The sequence below is a fragment of the Myotis brandtii genome, unplaced genomic scaffold (genome assembly GCF_000412655.1).
Source record: "Myotis brandtii unplaced genomic scaffold, ASM41265v1 scaffold439, whole genome shotgun sequence".
Classification (NCBI taxonomy): Eukaryota; Metazoa; Chordata; class Mammalia; order Chiroptera; family Vespertilionidae; genus Myotis; species Myotis brandtii.
In genome coordinates, this window is record NW_005366783.1 from 297804 (window position 1) to 309554 (window position 11751).

The following is an 11751-nucleotide window of genomic DNA, read 5'->3' on the forward strand; positions in this document are numbered from 1 at the left end:
TTCATGAAGTCAGCATGCTTCTGACACCCCTGCTTTTATCCGTTCAGATGGAAGTTTGACATAAAAGGTAATGAAACTTCTAACAGGTTTAACTTCTGCCGTGAAAGCATACAGGCACTACCTTCCCTCTAAATGAATTGCCTCAAAACCAGTCAGATTTTACAGTCGGATGGCAGGTTCTTCACTGAGTTCTGAAAACAGCAGTGCCAACGCGGAAAATGTTACTGCTGCATTAGAGGGAGAAAACACTCCAACACCAGCATCCGTGACACATATTTTTAGCTGGGCCAGTTCAGACACACCCAGAATCCTGCTTCTCGAAAATAAAAGACTGCCCGCCAAGATGATCCTGGTGACAGTGCTCGCTCCAGGCCAGCAGGGCTGGATTGGGTGAGAGATGGACTAGACTGGATAGTACTCGCCCAAGCAACAAGGGAGCCACCCACAGGAATAAACCTGAGCCAGGACTTCGTCTGTCCACGCAGTCGGCAGATGTTTACTCAGCACGTACTGGCACTGCATGCTGGAGATGCTTCGCTGAGAAAGACACAGCCCCTGTCAGCACTGTCTGGTGTGGGAGACACAACAGTCTGGTTGTCCTTTTGGTTAAGCTCTGAAACAGGACTTCGGAGTGATTGGCTTAAATCCGATAGCTGCTTTCATAAATCTGATAGCTGCAGTTTCAATGAGCATTGTGAGTTAGTTGAAAGAATATGAGATGTGTTATTATATCAAGCGAATCAATGTAATGAAAGCACTTCTGAACAGTATGCATATTGATGTGGTTGAATACAATCTGCTTTTAAAACTCTGTAAGGAAGAAGAGCACGGATTTTTAAGGACGTAAAAAGAAAGCTCTGGGGTGTAAGCAAGGTTTTATCATAGTTACTAGTATGTATAGTTGATAATTCAGGAATATTCTTTTAGTAATCTGAAAAACTAACCAGCCCAAATATTTTTTCCTTAAATATTTCTGTGGTTCCTTGCCCACAGTTTTGTGCTATTTCTTTAAAAGTAACTTTGAGCCCTAGCTGGTGTTGCTCAGTGGATAGAGCGCTGGCCTGTCGACTGAAGGGTCCCGGATTCGATTCCAGTCAAGGGCACATGCTCAGGTTATGGGCTCGATCCCCGGTGTGGGCCATGCAGGAGGCAGCTGATCCATGGTTCTCTCTCTCTCCCTCTCCCTTCCTCTCTGAAATCAATTAAAAAAATGTTTTTAAAAAAAGTAACTTTGCTATCGAGGGATGGAAAAGCTCTCAGATGGTTAAACTGTCAGATTCGGATTCAGTTCCAGTCAAGGGCACATGCTCAGGTTATGGGCTCGATCCCCGGTGTGGGCCATGCAGGAGGCAGCTGATCCATGGTTCTCTCTCTCTCCCTCTCCCTTCCTCTCTGAAATCAATTAAAAAAATGTTTTTAAAAAAAGTAACTTTGCTATCGAGGGATGGAAAAGCTCTCAGATGGTTAAACTGTCAGATGCTTAGCAAGGGTCTCCAGGAAAATGGTGACCCGGCGTTCACTACACACGCCTCTGCCAGTAGCAGGGAACCAGGCTCCCTGTGCCCAGAAGAGAGACGCCTCCACCAGATCGGAGCCTGCGGCTCGGATGGTTTGTCCGTGTGACTTTGGATTTGAGGCTCAGAGGGGACCCTTGTTTACTGTCTCTGACCCCGTCGTTCCTATGGCCTGTCCTCCGGGCGTAGTTTCCTGGACTAACTGAGCTGCAGGCTCCGGTCCTGGGAGATGCTGCCATCGCTCTGAGGGCTCCTCCGAGCCTGGGAGTGACACTGTCGTGTGGCCTGTATGTTAAGTCGGACTATGAAAGTCCTGCCCATTTGTCAGTTGGGAGGGAACATAGAACTACCCATGTACGTGGTCTGTTTTCTTGACAAAGACTAAACTTCTTGTTTCTGTTTCACAGACAATTGTGGCAATTAACAAAGACCCTGAGGCCCCCATTTTCCAAGTGGCAGATTATGGAATAGTCGCAGATCTGTTCAAGGTAAGCTGGCGCTGCGCGTGGTGGCTGTCGTCTCTTCTGCCGTCCGAGCACCTCTGAGTTGATCAGGGAGGAAGCTGGTATAGGGAGACATGGTGTGTTTGTGCATCTGTGTGTCTGTCTGTGTGTGTGTATATTAATATTGAACATAATTTTGAGCTACTTCAGGTGAAGTTGTCCTAACAAATACATGATGTTTACCTAGAGCATGATACTTCTCCCTTTAAGGGGTCTGTATGGTCTTTAAAATATCCATCTGGCTCTTGGCATCTCATGAACCTGGACTCCTATTTGGCAGGTACTGTGAAGACAGTCACATCAGCCTCCTGGGGAACCTGCCCCAGCTTCTCGGGGAGAGTGGGCGCTCAGGTCCCCCTTCTCGGGGGGAGGGGGTGCTCGGGTCCCCCTTCTCGGGGGGAGGGGACGCTCGGGTCCGCTTCTCGGGGGGAGGGGGCGCTCGGGTCCCCCTTCTCGGCGGGAGGGGGTGCTCGGATCCCACTTCTGTCCCAACAAGTGCGCTCTGCGAGCTGCGCTGAGTTCAAGCCGTCCCTCCTGACGTGACGAGTGTGGAGGGAACACGACTCCCACTGGCACACTCTTCATTTTTCGCGTGTTCTTTCTCCTCGGCTGCTGCCTCCCATGTTAGCCTCCGCGTGAGAGAATGACGCCGGGTGTTGAGGAGCACCTGGTTCTCACTTGGCCACATGTAAAGGTTACAGTTTGCGTGGCCTGCCCTCTTGGTACCTCAGGGCCTGCCTACAGGCTTCTAGGTCACCTTGTGCAGCGATCACTCCTGCAGGAGTAGAGGCTCTGGAAGTAGCATCCAGCCCTGGGAGACGTGGGTTTGCGGGAGTAGGAAGCCCTCACGCAGGGAGCTGCGTGGGCCTAATGGAGAGCCTGCAGCCGAGGACAGAGCCGGGTGGTCCGTCCAGCAAGAGGTTGGCTCCTGCCTGGGCTTTGCCAGCGCTGAGTGCCTCTACTCTGACGTGCATGACCCCGCAGAGGAGGGCGGACCCCTGCTGCTCGGTAAATCCCCAGACGCGGTGCGGGGATGGAGCGGGGCGCTGCTCTGGGTCAGCACGGGCATCCTCCCCTCAGAGGCCCTTCCCGTTTGTCTCTACAAGCGAAATGCATTCTCCTTCATTTGTCTGTGTCCCGAGCGTTGTGATTTGGGGAAATTACTCAGCAGGTTGTTAACACAACTACTGCCGGCTCCTGATCCTGTCCTTTCATCACCGCCTTCCTGGCTCACCAGGTGCTGCAGGCGGGAGGGCAGCACCAGGGCATCTCACATGAAAGGACCACGTCTCGGACGTGCCCGTCACATTGCGTCCTCAGCTGAAATCAGAGTGAGGGTCACATCGGTGGTGATTACAGTTGTTCTGACCGAGGAGTGGACATGGTGGTTTAGAGAACGTATTCACTGGGGCCACACTCTGTCTTTTAAAAATCAAATAGTTAAAGGAATAGCGACATTTTAAAAAAAATCTCATACACTGTGAATGAAAATTAGTATTATCTATTTTGGATTAAGATCTTATAGAAAATAACTCAATAGCTGTGTTAAAAAAAACACACCTTTTTTTAGACTAAATTTTTCATGAAAAACAGGCTAGAGCTCAACTTTTTCTAAAGGAAACATGAATTTGGTTTAGAACACACAGTTTTTAAAAACCTTACAGAAGGTCCTCCTGCCCCATAAAGGGTTGAGGGTTTCTCTCTCTCCACCATCTATGTCTTTTTTTTGTTCGGTCAGCCTTACACTCCCAGGCACAGCACACGGGCTCTCGGCCCATCCTCCGAGGAGAGTGGGAGGGGGGTGCCAGCTCCGCGGGAACAGGGCCTTTCCATGGGCCACAGACAGAGCCACGTTCAGGGGAAACGTGTCGACAGTCTCCGTAATGAATTTGTACGAGCAAATTGTTTCCACCTAACGGGAGTAGCTCTGCTAAATAATTGAGAGGCTCACTCACCAGGGGTGCAGCTGGGATGTCCGCGCAACGGCGGAGGGTCGCTTGGCAGCCCGGGTGAGGATAGTCACACCCGCGGCTCAGCTAGCGCTCCGTCCCCCTGCAGGTCCTACACGGGCAGCTCCTCACTGAAATCCCGGTGCAGCCACTGAACTGGGAAGACTCAGGGTCAGTAAATAACCCTCTCAGCCTGGGCCTGCTCCTCACTGTGCCTCCCTGTCCTGCGGGCCAGCACTGTGGTGGCAGGAGGCCTCGGTGCTAATAGTGATGGTTCAGTGGTCAGCGTGCGGCTCGTGTCTGTGTGCCCGGAGCACGGCACTGCTTGTGAGATGAACGGCGAGCAAATGGACAGACAGGAGAAAAGGTCGAGGAGGTTGGCAGAGGCATGACTGAGCGAGACTTCGTGTGGCCTTTGAAGGGAAGGCAGGCGTGCCGTGGGGAGGGGAGATGCCGGGAGCTGGTACTCGGCACAGACTTGTGTTTTGTGCGGGGCCTGAGGGTTGTGATTTGTCAGAAAGCTCCTAGGCAGTGGTGGGCTCTTGGCCCTGCAGCCCTGTGTCAGGGTCTCTCCGCGGCGGGAGGAGAGGCTGGAGGAGGGAGGGAGGCCCCTGGGCACAGGAGGGCTTCACACTTCCTGTGGCCTCCGAGGGCTTCCTGAGGAGTGGTGACCAGTCACAGTGGCCTCAAGTGGCCTAATGACTCTTTTTCTTCATTTGCAGGTAGTTCCTGAAATGACGGAGCTATTAAAGAAAAAATGAGTCATGATCATGTGTTCAGAAGAAAAATTATGAGTATTCCGCTGAAATTATAGTCACGGCTGTTATAACAATCTTTGGAAAGCTGCATTTCATAACTTGAGGGGAAATTCTAACAGGTGCCAGAATGCTTTTTTATGGGGGTATTACGTTTCTTTTTAACTGTGGTTCCAAACAATTATTTTTAAAATTTTCTAATTCTGTAATAAAATATAATAAAGTCTTTCCACAGCTTTAAACTACTACCAGAAATATCCTCTCTTCGTAAAGAGAGAGAAAATTGAAGAAAGGTAGTAAAAATTCATTTTTTTCCTTTGCCTGACTGGTTCATCGAGGGCTCTGTCTGTGAACGTGAATGTCGCCGCCATCCTAGTCCACCTGACCTAGCTGCTAAGAGGGGACAGATGGGCAGATTCGGAGTTAAGAAAGCACGGCCCACCGCGTGGTTGTTCTCTTAAAGATGCCTCTGTCTTCAGAAAGTCATGGCACCTGACTTCCACCTGGTCCTGCGGAGCGTGCTTGCCGGCTGAAGTTAGATTGTTTCCCGTTTCGTTAAGGTTTTGTCAGCTTGTAGGACTTTGTGTCTGTAAAGGAGAGGGGAGGGGAGGAGGGGCTGCTTTCTGATGCTGCTATAAACTAAAGGCCCAGTGAGCGCACGGAAACCATGCAAGGGGTGAGGGGGAGTGTCCCTCAGCCCGGCCTGCGTCCTCTCGCAATCCGGGACCCCTGGGGTAGGGTCCCTCGGCCTGGCCAGCAATCAGGGCCTATCAGGGGTTTCCTTCCCCCAGCTGCTGGCAGCTGGCCCCCCCCTGCCGCTGCCGCTGCCACTGCTTGACATCTGTGCGGTTCTGCCCCCCCCCCCCCCACTGGTGGTCACCTCCCTCTGCAGGCAACAGGTGTGAGTGCGATCGCTTGACAGGCCTGGGCCTCCCTCTGCGTGGCGATTGCTGGCCAGTCCTGCATACCCGCCACAGCGTCACTGGCTTGTGACCTGGGCCTCGCTCTGTTGCCGCCGGCCGGGTAGCCTGGGCCTCCCTCTTTGGGACAGTCGATCACCGGGCTCCGTGATGATCGGGCTCTGTGATCAATTGCCCAGCAGAGGCCCCACCCACCCGGCCAGGGCTTCACGATCAATGGTGGCCTGGGCCTCCCTCTTTGGGGCGATCATGGAGGACCCCCCTCCTCCCGATCGATTACCCCGCTGGCCGGTGGCCTGGCCTCCCTCTGCCTGGCAATCGGGGCGATGGCGGCCCCCCGACCAATCGCATCACCCCCGCCTTGGCTGGCCTGGCACCAGCGTGTGTCAGCGTGGTCGTCCGGTCCAGACGGTCATTCGGTCGGTTTGCGTATTGTGCTTTTGTTATTACAGAATATGTTTAAAATCCATGCAGAGAACGCTCTGTTTATCCTTGTGGCCTCCTGTGAGCTCTCAGAAAGCAGCGGCGGGTGAGTCGCCACAGATGTGGTTCGCATGGCACTCACACCGCTGCCCCAGGCGTGGCTGAGGTCGAGTGTCACCAAGAGCCGGACGCTGTGCGAGTGCAGCCCCAGAACAGGTTTCCACTGCAGGAAGGTGTGGACAGGTGTCTAGTGCCGTAGGAGGTGAGTTGTGACAGAGCTGCCACCTTGACGCAGGTGTGCAGCCGTTAGGGGTTAACGGGACACGGGGAAGAGAGCGGAAGTGACCGGCGATTGAGACCCTTTAGACGGTAAATGTCTCTGGCATTTCAACCTTCTGTTAATGAGGCAGAGGAGTGAGTGAGTGCTCCTCAGAGAGCTGTGTGCCTCCCTCCTGCAGCCGGGAGCCATCGACGTTTCGTGAGGAAGGCCCGAGACCTGAGCCAGGAGGACCTAACCGGGGGAGTGCAGGGTGGGAGGGAGGAGGGGGAGTGACTGGGAGGCTGTGGCAGGAACCCTGTGGCTTGTGCCTGGATGGGTTTGGCTGAAAGCTCTTTGGCTACAGAGTGGGTCCCGGGAGGCCAGAGATGGTCCAGAGCTGTGGGCGAGGCTGGCAGAGTGGGGCCCTTCCCCCCAGGCTCGGGGAGCGTGTGCTGGGGCGCGGAACCCCAGCTGTAAGTGCTCTTTCTCTTTCTGGGAGGGCGGGCTGGCTGCCTCAGTGCACTCCCTCCGGAAGGGCTGTTTGATCTGCATACAAGTGTGCTGAGAGGCTGGGAACCCAGAGGACTAGATTGTAACGGATGGATCTGGCTCGCTCAAGGCGACTTGCCTGAGAACCTTCTAGAAAGCCGCTAGGGTGAAATACTGCCACAACTTGGTATATGCCTAGGTTTTAAAAAAAAATACTTTGTGGGAAACCCAAATGAAGAAGAGTTGCTGATAATCCTTGGTTTATAAGGTAATTTTGTTTAAAGGACGTCGGAGGTGGAAAGGGTAGGAACCCGTGAGAAACCAGACTCTCGGGAGAGTTGATTTGCCTCCGTCCCAAAGCAAGTGGTAGAACTAGCACACAAACCACAGCTTCTGGCCAATGTTACTGATGAGACCTACTGGGTGCGTCACGTCCTCTACAGCAGCGGTCCCCAAAGTGCGTGTCATCACCCCTACTTTCCGGACGAAGGGATTGGCTGAGCGGTGACTGACCAGCATGCAGCCAGGGAGCAGGTGTGGAACCTGCCTGGACTCCAGGTCTGGGGAGCAGGGCCTTTCCTCTGCACCAGGCTGCTCCCCACCCCACCCCACCCCCCCGTCTTCCAGCTTCTGCAGGTCTCCATCCTCTGGTTGTCATGAGAGCACAGGGCAGTGATCAAGGGGGGCTTATTGGGAGGGAAGCTGGCGCTGCCTTTCTGTGGGGCTTGGATTGGGGTGCGGTCAGGCCCTGGTGAGGCTCACTTGTCCGCACTTCACCAGCTTTGCCTCCTCCCCTGGTGCCGTGGTGACAGGCAGGTCCTGGGCTGGGCCTGGGTCCAAGAGGGCTGAGCGCGGAGCAGGCTGGTCACAGGACACGTGGGTTCTGGTCCTGGTTCTCTTGCTGCTGCAGATGCAGCCCATTGTCCTGTTGGGTCTCCTTTTACACACCGTTGTCATCACGTGTAAACAGCAAATTGCACTTGGTTATCTTTCAGGGTGTCTTCTAGCTTCTACCTGTGGACAGTGCTGGCAGGTTGATGTGATGGTGGTTCTTTCTGAGAGCTTCTTATGCCCGGGGCTCTGTGCTGAGCCTTTACATACACTGTCCCGTTTCCCACTGTCCAGCAGTCTGCCCTTAGGCCACAGTCTGCTCTCACCCACCCTCCAGGCCCCAAGTCCCTCTTGGGGAGAACAGGGGAGGCACCTCATCTGGCCTGGCTGGGCCCGGCGAGTGGAGGGAGCGAGAGGAGAAGCTGAGCTGATTCAGAAGGGGCAACAAAGCCAGCCGGGAGGAAGTGTGTCCCGGGCAGCAGGCAGGTGGGCGAGGTCCAGAGGCACCAGGACCATAGGGAGTGGGGGCCTCCCCAGGCCTGGCCTGGCCTCCCTGTTCTGGGCCACGCTGCCCAGGGAAGACACTGGTCTGGTCTGCACACTGGCCGTCCCTTGTGGCCCCGCACCCACCCCTTCGCTATACAGTGGAGGTGGAGGGGCCCCTGCCTCGTCCTGAGGCTCCCCGAGCACTTGTGGAAGGTGCGTCATCACAGGCACCGGGGAGTCTGCCACCTTCATCCCGGGGTCAGCGTCCTGCCTGATCCTGGTGAGAGGACGGGGGAGGGGGCCATAGAGCCAGCCAGGAGCAGGGCTGGCCCAGCGTCAGGTGCCTGGGCACCGGCGCACCCTCTAGGCCCAGCAGCACCTGAGGTAGAGGCCCCACACCTTTCGAGACCCGGGCTAATCTGTGCCACCCGAGCTGCTGTCAGTGCCCGTGTGAAGGCGAGGCCCTTCCCTTTCCCCCTTGTGTAGTGAGCGCCCACAGCCCTGCTCTCGGCCTTCTCTTCGGATGAAGAGGCACCACATGGCCTGGGAGCAGCACCGGGCCTCCCTGAGCTGAGGGTCGTCCCCGCCACGCGCCAGCTGCACGGCCCGTGAAAGCCCCGCCTGTGGGACTTGGTCTGAAGGCCAGGGTTTGGGTTAGAGGTCTGGGCCCTGGCGTCATTAGGGGCGGCCGACCGAGGGCCAGGCCGCCCGCTCGGGCCCAACTCTCTTGGGGGCTGGCCACCAGCACTGCTGGCTCCGAGCCTGGCCCCTGCTGCCAGGGTTGGCCTGTCGGGGGGCACCCTGGCCACAGGAGTGGCTCCCATCCAGTTCTGGGCTGAGGCTGGGCAGGGAGGGGCCCTGCTGGAGGGTCTACAGGGAGGGCAGCTGAAGGAGGGCAGCTGCCTGGGCCGGAGGCCGACTTCTGTCTGGGCTGTGCCACTGGCTTCATCCCAGGTGCCCACTTCTCCATGTGCCATGTGACATCTACTAGCCTGACCTGGGTTTGATCCCCCGCCCCCCCTCCCCGCCAGGTCAGTAATTAACCATCTGCACCGTTTCCCTCTAGAGCAGGGAAAGCAGCACCCACTCTGCAGAGCCCATCTCCCAGGAAGTGAAGGACTGGGAGCCGTTGCTGTCCTCTCCCTCCTGCTGGCTGCTGGGAGACAGCTGTGTGCCCCAGGCCCTCCTCCCTCTGGGGGCACCGGAGGGGCTCTGAAAGGCGGGCCCCAGGGCACCATGAAAGCCACAAGCTTTTACTCTCACCTCCTGTGCTCCACGCCTCCAGGCTCCACACCACACCTGTGCCCTGGCTTGTAAGTGTCCACCCGCTAAGCTGCGGCCGTGGACTGTCTGGGCGGGGGGGGCGGGCACCTCTCCCATCCTGGTCTGGCCCTGCCGTTCTCACCAGGGGCTGCTCAGCAGAATGCACCGCACGGCCATGTGTCATCCCTGAGAAACCAGCTTCCAAACGAAGCTCTTCTGCCGACCCCATTTCTAGGTGGGGAAACTGAGGCAGGGAGCAGGAGACACTTGCCTAGCAGCGTCCCCAGGGCTGTCCTTTGAGGCCTCTGGTTTCTCCGGAGAAGACGTCCACAGCAGGGGCGAGTACTGGCTGGTGGTTGGGTCTCACCTCTGGCTCAGGACAGGCCCCTCGACCACTGGGGCAGCGACACTGGGCAGCCGGGCCTGCAGGCCACTCATCCGGGCCCTGCTGGCTCTTGCCCGAGAGACTGTCAGTCATGCCATGCCCGCCACCCTTCATGTGACAGAAGCTGTGACTTTTGCTTCCAAAGCTCTGCAGCCTGGCACACACCTCGCACGCTGCGGAGGGTGGACCTGGGACCCAGTGTGGGCGCCTCACTGGGGTGTGTCCTTAGGAGTTTCCGAGGCGCTGAGCCTGGGGCTCTTTCTCTGTAAAATGGAGGTTGTGACACCATCTCACAGGGCACCAGGGAGTAAAGCCCACGTGTAGAGGCCTTAGTAGGGCGCTTAGTGGGAGCTGTAATTTTGCTGTCGGGGACCCAGAATGCCTCACGTGACACCCCAAAACTGGCGGACAAATTCCTTTAACAATGATGTGCTTGGCCTCGCATGTGCGCGTCCCCCCCCCCCCCCCCCCCCCCCCCCCCCCCCCCAGCTGTCTGACCTTCCCCAGTGCCGGCGCCGCCTGTGGCCCGTGCAGGGTTCTGGGCTCAGGCAGGCAGGTGCCACAGCCTGGGATGGGGATTTCCTGGGGCCACAGGAGCCTGTGGACACCCTGACCCCCTACGGGGGGGGCGGGGGGCTGCATTAGACAGTCACACACTGAGAACAACCTGGACAGGGATGGAGGGAGAAAGGGCGGCCACAGGGGCAGGTGAGCCAGTTCACAAAGGGGCTGGAGGGCAGAATGGCCAGGACTGGCGACTGCTTGTGGAGGAAGAGGAGGGAGCCCCAATGGGGGCGTCAGGGTGGCGCTCAGCTTTTCACCTGCTGAGTTCGAGATCCCAGGGAGGGAGCTGGGTCAGGCAGTTGTCAGCGAAAAGGGATTCTGGCCTCCTGGGCGGAGATGAGGGAAGGGACTAGTCCAGTCACAGGCCGGCAGGGTGAGCTGCCTGCCTGGGCCCAGGTGCCCTCCTCTCTGGAAATGCCTCGGGGCTGCTGGAGAGGGTGGGGTCCCAGCAGCCAACCCCAACCCCAGAGAGGACTGCAGGCTTCACCGAGGCCAGCGACCCAAGGAGAACGCCTGCCAACCTGGGCTCAGTGCAGCTGGCTTTTATTACAAAGCTGAGTGTGCAAAATGGCGTCCCTCCCCAGGACACGCCCACCCACCTCCAAACTCACCCCTTACGTCCTGTGAGGGTGGAAACTAGGGTTTGTCTTAAAAATACTCAGAAAGGCTCATGCGGAAATGAGAGAATGAGGAACGACGTGGGCTCAGTGGTCGTCTGAGACTGGGCTCCACCCAGGTGCCTGGACGCGAGGGCGCGGGTGGGGCTGGAGCCCCTGCTCACAGTGCTGCTCCCGAGGGGCCGGGAGCGAAGGCGATGGCAGAGGCTGGGCCACAGGCTGGTTCTTGTAAAAATGGTTTAAAACCCCAGCCGAGCACCACCTTCCCCTGATCAGCCAGAGGGAGGCACCAGCTCTGGGCGGCGAGGTCTGAGGCATGTGTCCTCCTGGCCTGGCGTCCCCTCCCTGGAGGCAGGCGGCACCCGAGAGGCCAGGTGGGCTCCTGGGTCCCTCGTATGGCCCTGGGTGGCCTCTGGGCCCCGGGCTGTCTGCCCGTCACCCCCAGCCCAGCGGGACTCTAGGCTTCCGGGACCCTGTGCAGCGTCTGCTCTTTGGATTCCAACGAGGAGAACCTGTGCAGCGTCGGGGCGGCGGCCTGGAAGTGGAGGGTGGGCTTGAGCTGCAGGACGGGGAAGCCCTCCTGGTTCTTGCGGTTGAGCAGACTGACCCTGTGCTCCAGCTCCGGGCTGGTCTGGGGGGAGCCCGCGGGGCTGGGCTGGGCAAAGGGGGCTGGGTCCCAGGCCCCCTGGGACGGGCAGGGGTCGTCTGACAGGGAGGACAGCAGGTCCTGGACGGTGGTCTCCGCCACGGGCGGCTGGGGTGGTGGTGACAGTGGCAGGGGGGAGGGGCTGGG

General features: G+C 57.6%; 2 protein-coding genes across 2 annotated transcripts in view; one reads left to right on the top strand and one right to left on the bottom strand.

The window, feature by feature from the left end:
- The window catches only part of ETFA (electron-transfer-flavoprotein, alpha polypeptide), a 51032-nt gene extending 45992 nt beyond the window's left edge, over positions 1-5040 (top strand). The window contains exons 11-12 of the mRNA XM_014546245.1: positions 1922-2002; positions 4689-5040. Coding sequence (XP_014401731.1) covers positions 1922-2002; positions 4689-4727 — 120 coding nt within the window. The 3' untranslated portion in view covers positions 4728-5040. The remainder of the gene's footprint in view (positions 1-1921; positions 2003-4688) is intronic.
- Positions 5041-10867: 5827 nt separating this feature from the next.
- TMEM266 (transmembrane protein 266) overlaps positions 10868-11751 on the bottom strand; it is a 28403-nt gene continuing 27519 nt past the window's right edge. Inside the window, exon 11 of the mRNA XM_014546251.1 lies at positions 10868-11746. Coding sequence (XP_014401737.1) covers positions 11416-11746 — 331 coding nt within the window. The 3' untranslated portion in view covers positions 10868-11415. The remainder of the gene's footprint in view (positions 11747-11751) is intronic.